Source organism: Dipteris shenzhenensis, chromosome 21 (genome assembly GCF_047967505.1).
Source record: "Dipteris shenzhenensis isolate YYH24624 ecotype China chromosome 21, Dip_SZ_1.0, whole genome shotgun sequence".
Taxonomy (NCBI): domain Eukaryota; kingdom Viridiplantae; phylum Streptophyta; class Polypodiopsida; order Gleicheniales; family Dipteridaceae; genus Dipteris; species Dipteris shenzhenensis.
Window position 1 is genome coordinate 47504200 of NC_141616.1, and position 17937 is coordinate 47522136.

General features: G+C 44.2%; 1 protein-coding gene across 1 annotated transcript in view; it reads right to left on the bottom strand.

The window, feature by feature from the left end:
* Positions 1-7678: 7678 nt before the first annotated feature.
* EDA7 (embryo sac development arrest 7) overlaps positions 7679-17937 on the bottom strand; it is an 89961-nt gene continuing 79702 nt past the window's right edge. The window contains exon 16 of the mRNA XM_087392592.1: positions 7679-8908. Coding sequence (XP_087248718.1) covers positions 8584-8908 — 325 coding nt within the window. The 3' untranslated portion in view covers positions 7679-8583. The remainder of the gene's footprint in view (positions 8909-17937) is intronic.

Consider the following 17937-nt stretch of genomic DNA (forward strand, 5'->3'; position numbering starts at 1 on the left):
TCAAGTATGTTGACAGTCTCCTGAAGAAGTTTCATATGGCAGATTGCAAGATTGCAGCCACTCCCATGGAACAGAGTTTGAAACTTACTAAAGATTCAGAAAAGCCTACAGTCAATGACAGATACTACAGGCAGCTCATCGGATCTCTTATATATCTGACAATCACATGGCCAGATATTTGTTATGCAGTAAGCTCACTAGCATAGTTTCTGGCAAATCCAAAACAGTCTCACTGGAATGCAGCCAAAAGAGTCTTGAGATACATCAGAGATACAAGATAGTTTGGGATAGAATACAGAGGAAGTCATCCACGGTTGCATGGATACTGTGACAGTGACTATGCTGGAGATCATGAGACCAGGAGATCGACACAGGGATATGCATTTTTCCTTAGTCAAGGTGCTATATCATGGTTGTCAAACAAACACCCAACTGTTTCTTTGTCTTCGACTGAAGCAGAATATAGAGCACTCACTACAGATGCATGTGAGGCTATATGGCTCAGAAGACTATTGTCAGAAACAGATTACTTTGATGAGTCAAAGCCAACAACAATATACTGTGATAATCAATCGGCTCAAGCATTGGCCAAAAATCCAGTATATCACTCCAGGACAAAGCACATTGATGTTAGAGAGCACTTCATCAGAGAAAGAGTGTTACTTGGTGACATCACACTGCAGCATTGTGATAGCAAACAAAATGTTGCATACATCTTTACCAAACCACTCGATAAAGAGCTATTTGAGAAACACCGACTAGCTCTTGGTTTGACGTAGAGGAAGGACATTCCCATTAAAGGCGTGTGATGGAATGTAATGCTCAGTCCTTCTTCGATTCCCTAGAATCATCATCTTGAGGGAAGGCCTACTTCATGATGTTGATCTTGAGGGAAGGTGTTGAGAGTTCACACTCAACATCATGTGATCATGTGTGCATAGCACCATCACGTGATCATATGTGCATAGCACTAACCTTATAGAGTGCTATAAAGGAAAGGGTTAGATCCTCTAACCCTAACCCTAAAAGGGTTTGTATATATTCTATTTTTTCAACTAAATCTATAGTTAGTCATTTGTGGTGTGCTCTCTAGCTGTGCCCTCTCTCCTCATCTCCACTCTTCTCCTCTCCCCTCTTCATATTTTGTCACATATATCATCTCATCCAATTTGTTTTGGAGGATGGACAGTCGAAGTTGAAAAGATACACACTAGCCAGAATCTTGCAGGCATGTTGACTAAGGTGGTAATCAGGGAGAAGTTAAGCTCTTGCTCAATTTCAATCGGTCTTAAAGAGAATGAGGAACAGTATAAGGGACAACCAGATCCAAAGAATTTCACTGAGTGTAGTAATAGTGGAGTTATTATGATCAGTCTCCAAGTGGGAGATTATTGTATATGGACCCTGATCTTTTCTCAAAGATTGTATTTTTGGCCATGCTTTGGACCCAAGCGTGCTTATGCCCATTCTATGGAGGGGTAGCATATGCATCTGTCTGTAGCCATCCATGATCTTGATGAAATGGACTGCATGTTCAGAACAACATATGGTTGCTAAGATCACCTCTATGCATTTAGAAGCATGCAGAGGTAGCATACAGCCATTGAAGATGCTAATGTGGCATCCAGGCCACATGGACAGCACAACGAGGTGTTGATGTGGCACACAGGACACATGACAGATGTACGGTGATTATGTGGCACTGTATGGAGGCTACCAACATGGCAAGGAGCATGTGGCATTGTACAGATGCTACTTATGTGGTAGACAACCCTGTGGCACTAAATAGCAGCTATTGTTTTGTTTGTATACCCTTGATTTTCCTCTTCAGGGAAATGAGGCTGTGCTTCCTTTATGATTGCCATCACTTCCTTTATTTGTTGCATCCTCTTTTATTGTTTTACTTCACCATCGCTTTCTTTTTCCTTTGCATCCTTTTCTATTGTTTTGCTTTCTTTCATTGCTTGGGATCTAAAGCTATAAGCTTAATTACATTGCTACCATCAAATACCCAAATTCTAATGAACTCTAAAATAGACTTGATGGGAGTCAAGAAGGTGGTGCTCAACTCCATCGCTTCTTTGAAAGCCTCATTAATGTTGTGTGGTATTATACTTATTAGTCTCTACATGTTGTGTTTTGCTTGCTCATCGACTGTGCGATTCGCTTGTTGAAGGTAAGGCAAAGTGTGACCTATGTGCCTGATACTTTTAGCCATGCTGTATTCAATAGTGGGATACAAGGACACGTGTGAGGCATTGGAGGTTGGGCTTGATTTATAAGGTCATCACTTGTAGGTTATGGAAGGAGTCTACACAACTCTATAGAAGCCTTATGCTTATCACCATCGTATGCAATAGTCACCTTGATTACATGTTGTTATGCAAGGCCTTGCATTGTTACTCATTGGACAATCTTTGTTGCATTTCCATCTCGCAAGCCATGCTAATTATGAGCAACCATCTAGTTGTTATAATAGCACTAATAGCTCAAGCCTTTGCAAATGCCTTAGTTTCTCACTATGCTATGTTATGCACTGACCTTGCTTTATAAAGGTGGCAAGCTAACCTTTACAAGGTTTTAATTGCTTGTTCAAAGAACATGCACAAGCATTACTTACAAAGCTTGCGATCTTGCCTTTGTAAGGTTTTTGTTGCATGTGGAAATAATATTATGAAGCTCACAATTTGAAGCCCAAAAACCGTTATGCAACTAACAAAACTAGAAATTGGATTATGAAACTGAGAAATCGATTATAACACTGAAACTAGAAATGTCTTAGAGAGAGAGAGAGAGAGAGAGAGCTAAATTAAACCAAAAGTGCCTTATTTGAAGTTTTAGCTCACCCAAAGAAAGAACTCAAAAGAAGATTAAAAATCCTATTGCAACATTGGATCTTTGCTGCTGTGGATGGCTTATTTGTGCCCATCTAGCACTGAATATTTCATGAGCTTTTAGCAACTTTATTCTAAGTTTTCATCGTGCGATCCCTCCTTATGAATAATAGAGCTTCTATTTTTCATTCTTTAGTATTTGAGTAGACAATTAAGTCCTTTTTGGAGTGTGTTGGAGGATTGTGATGGGATATGAGCACATCACATACCAACACCCTTTGATATAGGAGAAAATTGATGATCTAGGGTTTGTACATTCACAATCAAGCATGCAAGAGAAGGAAGGAGTTCAGTTTGAAATTGCATTAAGAGTAACATAAGTTCCCCTCTTATGGTCTCTTTCTCATTTTCTCAACTCAATCACTCATGTGCCTCCTTCTTTCTCTTCCTAGCTCTATATATATACCTCCTATCACCACAATTACCATCCATGCATCTCTTTCACATGGCTAACAACTGTTTCTATAGCACTCTTAGAACCCACTAGGCACATGCTACCTTGGCCTTATTGTCCTTATCGTAAGTGCACACAACTTTACACTCACAGTGCTCATGACTTCTCTAGGAAGGGAAAATAATGTGAATGAATAACACAAATGAAGAGAAGATTTACTATTCTCAAATGAGTGACTTTACCCAATTTCCAATTGGTTTGAATAAATTTGTCTTTGTTGGTTATACATTCATACAGCTTCACACTAGTGCTTCTAATAATTTTTTAAAAAGGAAAAAGGATGGGCAAGGTTTGCAATTGGGAGAGAAGATGCTCTATATAGTCTCAAAGAAATGATGATTGATTTACCAAGAAGAGCATAACCCCATCATAGTCATTTTCAAAGTATTTTCCTTCCCATTTCCTACATGCAAAACTTTACATGAATGCTTATCATGTAGATGGAACCATTGAATGGTACAAAGCCCACTAGTTGCAAAAGGATTTGCACAAATAGTATGGAGAAGACTATGAAGAAATGTATGCTCTAGTAGCAAAAGAGGATTCCATAAGATTTTGATTATCATGTATAATCAATAGTACGTGGAATTTGCACCAAGTAGGTGTCAAAAAAGCATTTCTAAATGAATACCTAGATGAAGACGCATGCATGCATCAATCACAAGGGTATGTGAAATAAGGAACAAACAAGAAAGTTAGCAAATTGAAGAAGAGTTTATATTGCTTGAAACAAGCACCCAATAGAAAGTATAGCAAAATTGGCAAATATTTTATGAATCTATAATATAGAAAATCCAATGCAAATCTACATACAAAGTTCATGGGGAAGACATAACCAACATGCTTTTGTATGTATAATGGTAAGTAGTAATGAACAGTTTATCACAAAGATAAAGAAAGATCTATTTGCAAAATTTGACATGAGATCTCTTGGACTCATGCACTATAGTCTAAGCATAGAACTTTGAAAAGACGCAAATAGCACATTAATGAGTAAATATTTGTATTTAGACAATGCACTAAAAAGTTCCATATGGAAGATTGCAACAACTCGAACGAAACAAAATATGGAGCTAGCAAAAGACATAGAAAAACCAACTCTGAATGAAAGGTACTATAGAGAACTTATTAGAACTTTGATATACCCGATATTCACAAAAGTTGATATAAGTTGTTGTCGAGTCATTGGCACAATTTATGGCAAAGACAAAACAATCGCACTGGAGTGCAACCAAAAAAGAGTATTAAGATACAACAGATTATTAAAATACATAAGAGCAATAAGATACATTAGAGGCACTAAATTTGACACCAACAAGCTCTTGGTTTGAATTAAAAAAAGACATTCCCCTTAAGAGGGAGTGATGGAAGTAATGCCTAGTCCTTCAAAAATTGCTAAAATCATTATCTTGAGGGAATGCCAACTTCATGATGTTGATCTTGAGGGAAGGTGTTAACAATCTTAACATCATGCAAATACCACTTGCAAATATTGTTAATAGTGTGCAAGGATAGATTGGTATAGACAAAGTTCCACATTAGAGAAAATGGGGAGCAACTTTAACCCTATTCCAGACTGTATAGGTGTGCATCCCTTCATTTTTCAATAGAGTTGTACATTCTAGGTTTCTATGGTGTACTCTCACACTCGCCCTCCCTCTTACTTTCTTAGAACTTTACTTATTTTGCTTCCAAAATTCCGTTGTAGAGTAGGAAAGAGTTAGAAACGTCTTGTGAAAGCCATGCTAAAAAACTGTGCGCACGCACGTGTGTGTCTGCCTCCAACCACAAATATCATACATTGCAAACTATGCGCTAGGTAGGCTATCCTAGTGTGGTGAGCTTGCTACACGTCAAAACACACTTACTAAATTGAGTTGGGTCACCAAAGGACAATAGTTACTCCCTAGGAAATCTTCTTGCAAACATTGTTAATCGTGTGCAAGAGTGGAGTGGTTTTGACTAAGTTCCACATTAGGGGAAATGGGGAGCAACTTTAACCCTATTCCTATTGTATAGATGTGTGTTCCTACATTTTTCCATAGAGTTGCACATTCCAAGCTTCTATGGTGTACTCTCAATATCTCCCTCCCTCTTACTTTCTTAGACCTTTGCGTCTTTTGTTTCCAAAATTCCATTGTAGAGTGAGAAAAGAGTTAGAAACATCTTGTGAGAACCATTGTAGAAAATTTTGTGTGTGTGTGTGTGTGCGTGTTCGAACCCTTCAACCACAAATATCATCCATCACAAACTATGCGCTAGGTAGGCTATCATAGTGTGGTGAGCTTGCTACACATCAAAACACACTAATTAAATTAAGTTGGGTCACTAAAGGACAATACTGACTCCCTAGGAAATCTTCTTTCAAGAAGTTGGCAACACTTTGAATAATACTTTTTTCTTTAAACCCCATTACCTATCACCTATTCTAAGACTTGGCAACACTTTGAACAAGAACTTTTTTCTTTATTCGCATCAGCTATGAAAGATCTAAGTAGCACACAAACATGGAAATTTTCACTCTCCAATGTATCACAAATATTGAGAAGATTAGAACATAAGTACTTTAGAAGGAGAGAGATGCATTATTTTCTTGTGCTTGTCTTTTGTACATTGACATACCGAAGATATTTGCATTGGGTATCGCGTCATCTATCTGCTCTTTGCATCTTTTTTCATTATGCGGAAAACTAGTCTATTCCATAGTGAGATAAACTAGGCTTATGGACTATAATGATAGAAATTGATAGAGCAAGGAAGGCTAAAGCGATATATTTAGAAAAAAATAGAAAATATGAGAAACTTGATAAAAACCAACACAAAATTGATAAAAATCCCTCTTTCTCACTTGAAACAAAAAACTTCATAACCTCATAACGTGGCCTACAACACTCTAGTTTAGGGGCTACAAACATGGAAATTTTTAACACAATAGGATCTAAAGAGTGCACTATAGTTGGATAGACTTGATAAGCGACTATCTTAGAACACAAGACGAATTGTGCATGGCTAGACAGGACGAGAACATACAATACTAGTGCTAGAGCTTTGATATCATGTTGAGAGATAGGTTGTATTATACCTACTTGTTCTTCAGGCAACTCATGCAAGGGGTTGTCTCTATGTTTTGTTGCATAAAGCTGTTGCTCCAAGGACACCTTGGAGTGAAACACACCTTTTTGCTTAAATTAAAGAATCTCTTGATTCAAGCATGAGGTTGTGCTGATTGATGAAAGATCCAACGTATTTCTCATAGCAACAAGAAGTTGGGTTCAACACAAACTCTGCTCAAATCAATATAATTGTTGCTAGCAATTTAGGGTCTAGTGTTCAAGGTTTCTCGGGTGTGGATTTAAGGTAAAAGAACTTGGAGCTAATTTCATATGGTGAGACTCAATGGGCCTAATTAATAAGACTCAACTCACAATTTCTCTTTTCAATTAGTGATTTAAATGCTTTCATAGTCAAAGAGTATATGCTTGCTTGGGGCTTGTTTCCCTTGTGCATTCCGTTGGTAAGTTCTCTCTTGAAGAAAGGAAGAAGATTGGAGCTGAAATTATGAGCTTGCTGAAGATTGAAGCTATGGCACCTTGAATGGAACAAGAGGTTGCATGGGAAACCTACAAAGAAGTAATTAACGAAAATCAGTCTGTATGTTTGCGGGTTAGTCTCCCCTTTAAGTTTAGACTGTGTGCAGTCTGAAGCTTTGTTGGCCATACTAAAAAAACTCTATTTATTTTCATTTTTCTTGTTATTAAGGTCTGCATTTGTCGTCAACGGTCACATAAAAAACCAAACTCTCTGTTTTTTTCTTTCAAGCATCTGGTAGTATAGATAAGGTCCTGTTAGTGAGCTACTAATAGTACACACAAGGATAAAGTATGCTGTACAGTTGTTTTGATACCCTCTAAAGTAAAATAAAAAATACAAACATAAGCTGTAGTGATATACGAATAAATCTTTGTACTTTGGTTGACCTTTAGGAAGGAAGGTGGCATTTCTACAAATAGTTTTTTTCCAGTCGATGGACAATGGCTTAGTCCAGATTGAGCTTTGACTTATATAACATGCAACGTTAACATGGATGTTGACCGATCCCATGTACAGATTTTAGTTTCCCTAGTATCTTGCTGAGGTTGCATCCACCTGTACCGCAAGTATCATCAAACGGGCCGGAAGAGCTTGTTAATGTTCATAGTTGGGAGAAATCTTATGTTGCTAGGAAACTGCTGAAGTTCCAACACCTGGAATTTTAAAACATAACCACATTTCTGCCATTCTCATTGCATTTTACCAGCAGTTGTTATTTGCCCTGAAAATGTCATTAGTTTGACTTTACCAGCTACAAACATGTGGAGGGGGACTGCTAAACTGGACCAAAGTGGCTTCTGAATAATGTGTTACAGATAGAATAAAAAACCTTACCACATTTTGGAAGTATAAAAGTTCCTTAGAAAAGAACTCATGACATCATGTCTTTCTGTCCCTACAATGTCTCACTAGAGGCACCTCCTTATGTACCTAAACCTTTAAGAGATTCTCTATGATAGCACGACTTCAAAAACTTTGATGATAGCATGACAAGCAATTTGGGGCAAGAGACATACAGCCTTGAATTTTGAGGGTCGACAACACATCATAGTACTTTGTTGTGCTCAAGTTGCCTTCCAACCGGGAATACTCAGGCAAGGACTGAGATCACACTGCATCTTTAAGATCTCTATCAAACCATGACAGCACTGCTGCAGGGCAATATAAGCCCTTGAGGACTAATGCCAAAAGGCCACATCAAGGAGCCTCAATTACAGTTCTTGCATTACAACTTTATAAGCTGAGATCGTGTGTGACCAAAGTAAATTTTGCTGCTCATGAAGACCGACACAGATGTATTGATCCAATCCTTTTGATATGAACAATCATGTTAATGTACCGTTCTCTAGCCTCAAGCATTCTTTATGGTGCGCCTTGGTGGGCAAAGTCCTTTGTCAATGGTATCCAGTTCACGCTTCTGACAGAGATCTAGAGGGTAGCACATAATACATTCAAGCCCAGCCAACAGTCCTCGGAAGACCAATGCTACTGCTATGTCATGTGCCTTGGTGCTCAATATGTATAAAACTTGTGATCACTGTTGATCTGTGTTTAAAATTGCTTGCTGAGCATATATTTTGAACTCAGGCCGATTGTGAAAACACATAGCATGAGCATCACATGGGTTTTCAAAAATTTCTGAATCTAATAGCCGCCCTTCTTTCTGAACCCATGTTGGCTTCTACCCCTCTGTATAAACTTTGTTTTGCCAGTTCTCACAGCCAAGGATTTGACACCACGCTTTTCGATGTGGGGCTTTGTAGAAACATCTCCAAGCCCACTCCCTGCTGTAAAAGAAATCTCCCGCCCTCCTCCATGACCTTTAGTTTTCCATTTTCCCTGATTGCCGACTGATCTTTTTTTTTCAGCAATTAAAATGCGCTTCTCCAAAGGTAAAGTCTGTTCTGCAGCCAGAGAAACTCTATTCCTGAAGGCCTCGGCATGAACTTCGTCCTTGGCTTCATAAAACCTGCGGACACAACTCTATTTAAATCATCACATGACAACAGTACCACATTGAGGATCAACCAGTAGAAAGGCTGATAGACAAATTTCAGGACCAGTTTCCCATTTCATGAGACAAACATGTATATAAATGACACATTTGTCCACCTGACGCGTCAATCACTAAAAGTATCATCTGAACGATTGAAATTCCAAGCAGGATTCACATTTCTTATCAAACAATATTCATTTGTACAACGGAATATTCTTATCAAATGTGTACAACGGAATGCAGATGCAGCAGTCACAACCATCTTTTGGTAGTTTCCTGCAAGTTAGTATAGCACCAGCTGAATGCAAGAAATTACACCTACTACAATTATCGAGCGTCCATTAAGGGTGCCTCACGTCTCTTGGGCAAACCCAATGCTTACTAAAATACGCCAAATAAAAAGGAAAGATAACAATAAATAAAGAAGAAAGGAAGAAGGTGACTAAGTAAAAATAAACGAACAAATCAAGAAACGAATGAGACCAAAAAACAGAAGGGAATTGAGGAGAGATAGCGGAGTACGAGGCTCTAGGGGAATAGCTGTCCTTTTCAAATCACATCTTAGACCACTGATATCCATGGACGGAGAGAGGAACATGCATAGACACATGTGGATACGAGTCCCACTACCGGATGCCTGATTGATCTTTATTGCAGTGTGCTCCTTTCCTCTAGATACGTCATCCTTTGCACATGAGGTCACCACAGACGGACACAGCTCATATGAGACAATACATGATGACATCATATAGTTCTCCAGACAGGGGGACACCCTCCTTCTAGGTGACTTCAATGCACGGACAAGAGATAGACAGGTGGCCCAGCAAGACATAGTTCCAGAGCTAGATGCAACTGAGCTCGGGATACTGAGGCAATTTGCAGATGCCCCACATGTGATAGAGTATGGGCGACATCTACTTGAGTTGGGAGCATTCAGAGATGGCCACCATCTAGAAAACTCACTTGTTTCCCACATGGTGGTGCGACAAGTACAGTGGACTACCTACTAGGCCCATTAGCCTTTGTCTTCCAGGTACACGACTTTATTGTACCCCTCTCCACTCGGAGCTGACCACTCATACCTGGCCTTCCATATCTCTGCTATTTTTCCAGCCACACGGAGAGCCCTTCCTGCACTCGCACATGTCCAGATCCACTTTCACCGCCCTTGACCCACTGTATGTAAGTCACTTGGTCAGAAACCTTTCGTCCCTACTTGGAGACAATATGGACCTCGCCCGCGCCTAGGACACCCTTGTGTCAATCATATAGGACGCTACCACCAGATCCTTTCCCACGACCAGAACCTCATGGGCCCGAGATGGGAAGATGCCTCAAAACCCCTAGTTTGACGACGAGTGCAGAGAGGAGAGAACCCACCTGACACGAAAGCGGACCTTGGGCCATTTGACATCGTTTGAGGCTAAGCGGATATTTCGAGGATTGACACGCCGTAAGAGGCGGGCCTTCCTCACACACATGAAGGATGAGATTATCGGATCTTTTCGAGGAGGACATCCGACAACTAGATGGGAGTTTCTATCAGAGGGGAAGCCACATTTGTCGCCGTAAGAGACGGACCTTCCTCACACACATGAAGGATGAGATTTTTCGAGAAGGACATCCGACCACTGGATGGGAGTTTCTATCGGAGGGGAAGCCACCTATTCCCATCACTGACCCAGGTGTGTGGCACACCTATGCTCCCTCTATGATGCCCATATGCAGACACCACCTGACATGTCCTCTATGCCCTGACCAATTACCTGTCACTTGTTTACTACACAGAAAATACGAGCTGCACTACGTCGGCTACACAATCAGAGAGCACACTGTTTGCACATGGGCAGGAGGTCTTAGCTCCGGTCCTAGCACAGATGTTCAACCAAATTGTATGCCACGGCTTCCCACCTGCTTGGAGCACTACTATCGTGCCGATACACAAAGCTGAGGACCATATTGATATTGGGAATTACCGCACCCTCATGACTGGCCACACTTTAGCTAAGATTTATGGGTCGGTATTAGAGAGGAAGCTTAGTAGTCATACAGAGGCTCAAGGGCAGCCGACACTAGGACAAGCAGGATTCCGGAGGCAGCATTCTACTCTAGATCACATCTTCACTCTGAGGGCTATCATTGAGGAGATGAGGTCCAGACACCAAAAAGTCTTAAGGCTAGCTTTTTGACACGTTAGTGCGGCCGATGGCCATGTATGCAACATCCTTCTGGGAGAGTGATCTCCCGAAGACAGAGTGAAGGAGATTTGAGCGGCTACAGGTGACTATGGGGTCCAAGATGATTCAAAGTAAGCCCTTAGTCCCACATGAGATAGTACAGGTAGAGTTCGCCATGACACCTCTATAGGTGGATGCCATCTTTCACACAATGAAAATCATCCATAGAGTTTGGGACTTACGTGGCTTTGGCCCGCTCTCACGACTGATCCACTTCTATGATCACGTCTGCATTGGGCTCTATCTTCTTGAGATGCGCCGACACAGGGAGACTCTACTATAACAGATTAGAGAGCAGGAGGAAGCGACCGGACCACATGATACATAGGTTGAATGAGCACAATGACACGTCACTGATTTTTATGCATTTGAGTCAGCTCCATGCCATAGCGGGGTGAAGGAGGTGCTAGTTGATATGCGGGCAGCCTGGATTAGCAGAGAGAGTTGACACAGTGTCACCGAGAGAGAGATAGAGAAAGAAAGAAAGAAAGTTTATTAAAGTCTTCGGAAGACCGATGGGTCTATGAGACTGTGAGAAACCTGATACAATGAGCTGTGGTAGTGGAGCTACTAAACGAGCATCCACACTAATGCAAAATGCAAAAAATGCAAAATGGCAGTACTAAGTCCTAAGTTCAACATAGTCATGTCGGTAGTCAACTATATATCACTCTCAGCATCATCAACCGCAAGACGTCAGGATGGATAAGATAGTGGAGGCATGAGGTTGGTAATAGAGTGATGTCAACTCCTCAAAGGTGCAGTCCTGGCACATCTCCTGGTCGTAGCTCTGCGTCTAACCAAGGTCATTGTGACCCCTGTCGGTCGGGCTCCAACTCTAAACAAGGAGGAGATGTCCCCCAGTGTGATCTGTGTGTCAATCCTCTGTCTAAGCTCTCGGATCTCCAGCTTTGGGTCATGGTCATGTCGAGGCCTCGGTCCCGCGGGCGTCTACGTGGTTTGGCTGAAAGAACTCCATGATAGAGCTCTGAGAGGGATCACCGGAGAAAGAAGTCTGATCCTGGCTCCATGCTCGGAGTATCCTCTCGCGGTGTCTAAGTGTCTCATGAATGAAACCTGCCAAACATCGCTGGTCTGGGTAGGAGAGGAAACGGGCCAAAATCCCATAGCTATCTCTAAAGAGGCAGTAGAAACGCCCTTGGATCTCATAGTAAACAGGACACAATGCTCCTCTGTCTCAACCTCATGCATGTCACACAATGTGCATATGCGCCTCTCCCTGGGTAGTCACTCTGCTCTGCCGCTCTCGATACGGAGTCTGTGTGAGGAAACCCGAAACTGCCCAAGAGAGATCCTCAGCGAGTGGGGTAGGTGAATCTGCATGTATCCTGGTGGGTCAATGAAACCCTCCACTGTGATGATCTCTGTAGAAGCCTAGCTTCACTGGAAGATCACTCGGGCCCAACCAGGACCGGAATGTGTGTAGCTGTAGTAGATCCTCACGGATAACCTGGTTAACCTCGTGTGATAGGAGGGGAGAAAACGGAGCATCCATACTGTATTGGAATGGAGGTAGTCTGTCCATGTGGAGCCCCAGCCCTCCAAACCATCTCTCTGTGTGTGCATGCCTCCATCACAGGTCTCATAGTGAAGATGGGTCCGGAAAAGATGACCCCAAGATAAGTGTATGATGCAACTACCTCAACAAGTGACTCATTAAATGCGAACTGCTCTTGGCGCATAACGGCTCGAGATGTACTGAAGATCATAACCTTGGTTTTACCCAGGTTGACCTTCAAATCATGAGACTCACAAAAGAACTGTAGTCAGTCAAGGTGTCTCTAGAGCCCCTCTGCCGAGGAAGACAAGAGAGCCATGTCATCTACGTAAAGCAATATCGGCATGCCTGCAAGAGATCAACCTACCTCCCCTGTGTCTGCATCACTATCTCAAGCTCGTCAATGTGGAGACCAAACAAGGTAGGTGATAATGGACACCCTTGTTTAACCCCAATAGTGCTCATGATCTCGTCAGTCCACCCAGATCCTGCCCGAACTCTGCCTGAAACTCGCTCATAGAGTGCCATGACAGCCCAAATGATCTCCTGGTTGTAACCCAAATCCTGTAGGCGCCATATGAGGCGGGCTCTCGGAACCGTGTCAAATGCCTTGCAGAAGTCCACAAAGCAACAGTAAACTCTCTGCTTCCGTGCCCTCGCCTCCTGAATGATACATCTGAGCATGAGAATGTGGTCCATGGTCCCATGATCACGTCTGAATCCGGCCTGTCCCGCTGTTCTAAGTCCTTGACACTCTGCAAATCTGCTGACCTCAGAATCAAGCACTGATGCATAAATCTTGGACATGACATGTTCAATCATAATGATTCTGTAGTTCTCCGGGCTCATGGGATCCCCTGCCTTGTGAATGGGTGAGATAGTGTTGATGGTCCAGGTGCGTGGAAACCCCAAACAAGCAGCTTCATTAAATAGCTTTGCTAAGATCGGGGCTAGGAGGTTAATCCCATATGCAAGGAACTCAATGCATAGTCCCTCATGATCCTTCACTCGACCATTATGAAATTTCATTATCGCATCCTTTACCCCCCTCCTAGTGAAGAGGATGCAAGACGTGGGGCATGGCATATGTGAGAGGTTAGGAATTGGCTGATTTGGGATATCATAGAGTGTGCATGCATAATCATACCACACCTGAGTGTCAATGAGTGGTGAGATGGACCACCCCTCTAGAAATCTCCGCCAAAAGTCCTTAGAGTTGTTATTGAAAAGGATGTTCAGTAGCTCCTCCTCATTTCGACGAACAAAGTCTAGTTTCTTTCTGCGTACCAGTCGACGGTACTCGCATAGCGTCTCTGGTTCGCTTGAAAGATTGTTTTTTATTTTAAATCTGACCTGACTACGTAAAGCCTTACACTCATCATCGTACCAGCTATTACAGGGTACGGTCCCAGGGGGTAGGTGGTGTGGAGAAAAGCGTGGAGAGCAGCCTCGTGTAGTGAGCAGGTGACTAGGGCAGCACGGTCCTCTAAAAGGGGTATAAAGTCAATGTAGGTGAGAAGTAAGTATAGATGGCCAGAGTAAGTAGGTGAGTGATTGCGATCAAAGCGTATATCATGGTAGGTGGAGTAAGAGCTAAGCAGGATGGAGAGTGTTGTGCGACGGGGAGTAGAAATGCTAAAGAAAAGATAGGTGTGATCAACCCCTGGAGGGAGAGGTGCTATGGTAAAGTCAGTGATACGAGATGTGAAGGCAGAGGATCCCATAATGTAGTCCACAACACTGGAGCCTCTCCCATGTGGGAAGCACGTGAAACCACCTGATGCGGGCCATCTATCAAGGCCATTATAAATAAAGAGATCATGTATCCTGCCGAGGTCTAATAGGGTCTACCCATAGGATGTGAAAAATCCTCATTTGTCAATCGAAACCCGTAGCATACCTGCCTCCTCAAGGTCACTGTCTAGCAATAGAGTAGAATCATCCCTGAAGTCGACGAGTGGTGCCTGACGAGCGTCTGTCCTCGCGTTGAAGTCCCCAACTAAGAGGACTTCTCCGCGGTTAGAGAAGTCAACAATGGACTGATAAAGAGCAGCAAATGGGGGTTTGTCATCCTCACCTCGAATATCTCTGGCAAAGTGGGAGGTCTCAAGGGAGAGATAGCAAACGGCAATAAACAGATCCCGGCTGTCCATGTGTCGAATCCGGATCCAGAGGAACCTGGAATGTCTCTTCTGCTCTACTGAGATGGCCCCCAAAAGTGTGGATCTGTAAAGAACTGCAACTCCTCCTGACCCTCGAACCCCTTCTTTATCCCTCGTCTCATCTCTGTAGGCAAACTCCCATGTATACCCGTTGACTACTGGTAGTGGGCGCTCTGGACTCTGATGTGTCTCTGTATAAAAGACTATGTTGTGACCTATGTAGGAGGGAGAGAGAGAGAGAGAGAGAGAGAGAGAGAGAGAGAGAGAGAGACGCAGAGACCACCTGCGATACGGAGAGTGACTAGAGCACACTCTATTGAGGTCCGGCCTATCACAGCTTTCCTCAGGGGGAGATCGCCCGAGACGAGGGATCACCCTAAACATAGCCCAGTGGGTTTCGAGATCGAGGAGACCACACCTCGCCCCCCTAATCACCACAAGATATTTTCACCGCTCAAAGACGAGCCACCACATTGCTGGGCCTCGAATTTTGAGTCCCAGCTCTCAGCATGCTTCAATTTGTATTTGATTTTTTTCAGCTCTTTAGATCAGCATAGTTCTCAGCAACATGAATCTGCACACGAACCGGAACCCACTGGTATGTGGCCGGTGCCCCTACAGGTCATGAGGCACCTGAGGTAGAAGGTGGCGGTACCAAAGGAGCGCTCAGTCGAGCACTCTGGCGAGTAGGAGCTGTACCACCACCCTGAGAAGGACCGCCATGTGGAGGTCGAGGAGCAGGTGCTGGACATGTACCACCCCCCTGTTGAGACCGAGGAGCAAGTGCTGGACCTGTACCACCCCTCTGTCGAGGCTGTGGGACGGTGGCTGTACCAGAGGGCTTCTTGGGCCTTTTCTTCTTCCTGGGGCAATCCCTGGCAAAGTGTCCAATGGTCCTGCATATCTTGCACTGGTCCTGCTTGCCTGTAATCTCTACTCTCTAGCGAAAAAAGGAACCATCTGGTCACTGGATCATAACATGGTCCATCGTGAGGTTGGGGTCCTTACGGAGGACCCTAACTCTAGGTACCCCATCAGCCTTGGTTGCCTCTACTGCAGTCAATGGCAACCCAGGGAGGGGTGGGATTTCAACAACCACGCCGAAATGCTCCCCAATAACAGAAAGAAGTGGGGAAGCCCGGGAAATCTGATGAAGAGCGAAAAGATTTCCTTGTCTGCCTCCACTGGGTCGAAACCAATATCAAAGGCGTCAAAGAAGATCTTCATGTGTCCTAGGTATAAAAACTCAGCTTTGATCACTGTTGTGCTCGCAGTCTTTGGAGTGTCAAAAACAACATAGAAAAAACCTCATCCCAGAAGACGAACATCTAACAATCGTGGAATGAGGTCTGGGGGGAGAGCCGCAATCATCCAGTCTATGGCTTGGGATCTAGAAGAGTGAGAACCGAAGACGTGCGCGAGCAACATGGTAGAGCATTTAATCTCTACACTGCTGCAACTCCTCTTTAGAAAAAGTAATAGTTTTCGCGGCCGATGGAGGTGGAGTAAAATTGACTGACGGAATATCCATCGCCAATCGAGGTGAGAAGGCCGACTCGAACACTTTTGAGGCTCCGTCCGCTCCAAAAAACGCTACGGGAGAAGGAAGAGGGGGGAGACAGGAAGAAGAGGAGGGGGGTAGAGGAGAGGGCTGAGGCGGGGGGATAGGGAGCAGGGGAGAGAAGAGGGGGTATAGGAGAGGGCTGAAGCGGGGGGGGAGGGAGCGGGGTAGAGGAGAGGGCTGAAGCAGGGGAGAGGGAGAGGGAGAGGGGGAGAGGAGAGGGAGTAGAGGAGAGGGCTGAAGCGGGGGGGAGGGAGCGGGGTAGAGGAGAGGGGAGAAGAGGGGAGGGAGGTAGAAGCGGGAGGGAGAGACGTGGGAGAGGGAGCGGGTAGAGGGGAGAGGGGTAGAGGCGGGGGGTAGGGAGCGGGATAGAGGGAGGACTGAGGCAGGGAGCGGGGGTAAGGAGTGGGGTAGAGGGAGCGGGGGAGCAAGGAAGGGGGAGCGGGCAGAGAGGGGAGAGGAGGGGGGCGGGCTGAGCGGGAGAGGAGAGAAGGGAGCAGAGGAGAGGGAGGTAGAGGCGGGGATAGAGAGCGGGTAGAAAGAAAGAAAGAATGAATGAAAATTGATTAGAGTCTTCGGAAGACCGATGGGTCTATGAGACTAAAAGAAAACATGATACAAATCACAGTAAGGGTGAGGCTACTAAACGAGCATCATCACCCGTGCTGAGTCCTATGTCTGATCATACATAATCAAATACATCTGGGTGTGACAATGAAAAGAAAAAAAAAGATAGGAGTAGAGCGAAATCCTCTGTATGTCATGTCGCCCTGGCTAGTGCATAGCCGGTGATGGGACGCTGGCGTCCGTCAAGTGGTGCCGTGCATCTCGGTCTCCTGGAGGAGGCTCGACGCAAGGCTAGAGCTACCGTGACTCTCGTGGGACATGTCTCAGGTCTAAACAATGACGGGAGGTCCCCCATAGTGATCTGTGTGTCCCCTCGATGTCTCGTGTGTCGTGCTGCGGTCGTCGGGTCGGGGTCTTTGTCACGTCTGCGGCTAGAGACTGGACGATTAATGTCACTCAATGGGAAGAACTCTGTGATCCTGCTCTGAGAGGTGTCTGATGGTGTGGCCAAGCCCCGTCACCTGAGTAAGTACTCTTTGTGTTGGACCCCCTCGTGAATGAAGGCCGCGAGGCATCTCTGATCTGGGTAGGCGAGGAATCTGGAAAGGAGCCCGGAGCCAGTGGTAGCAACCTCTGATCTCGTAGTACACTGGGCACCTGAAAATAGAATGCTCCTCTGACTCAACCTCCTGACAGTCGCACAGTGTCCATATGCAATGCTCCCTAGGGATCCCCTCTGCTCTGCTACTCTCTATGCGGAGGCAGGTGTGATGATACCCAAAACTATCCGATGGAGATCCGTAGTGAGTGAAGCATATGAAGCTCAGTGTACCCCGGTGGTGTGATGAATCCCTCCTCCGAAATACGAAGACAGTAATCTCTGTAGAAACTCAGCTTCACTGGAAGCTCCCTCGGCTCCAACCAGGTCCTAAAGGTGTGTAGCTGCAGGAGATCCT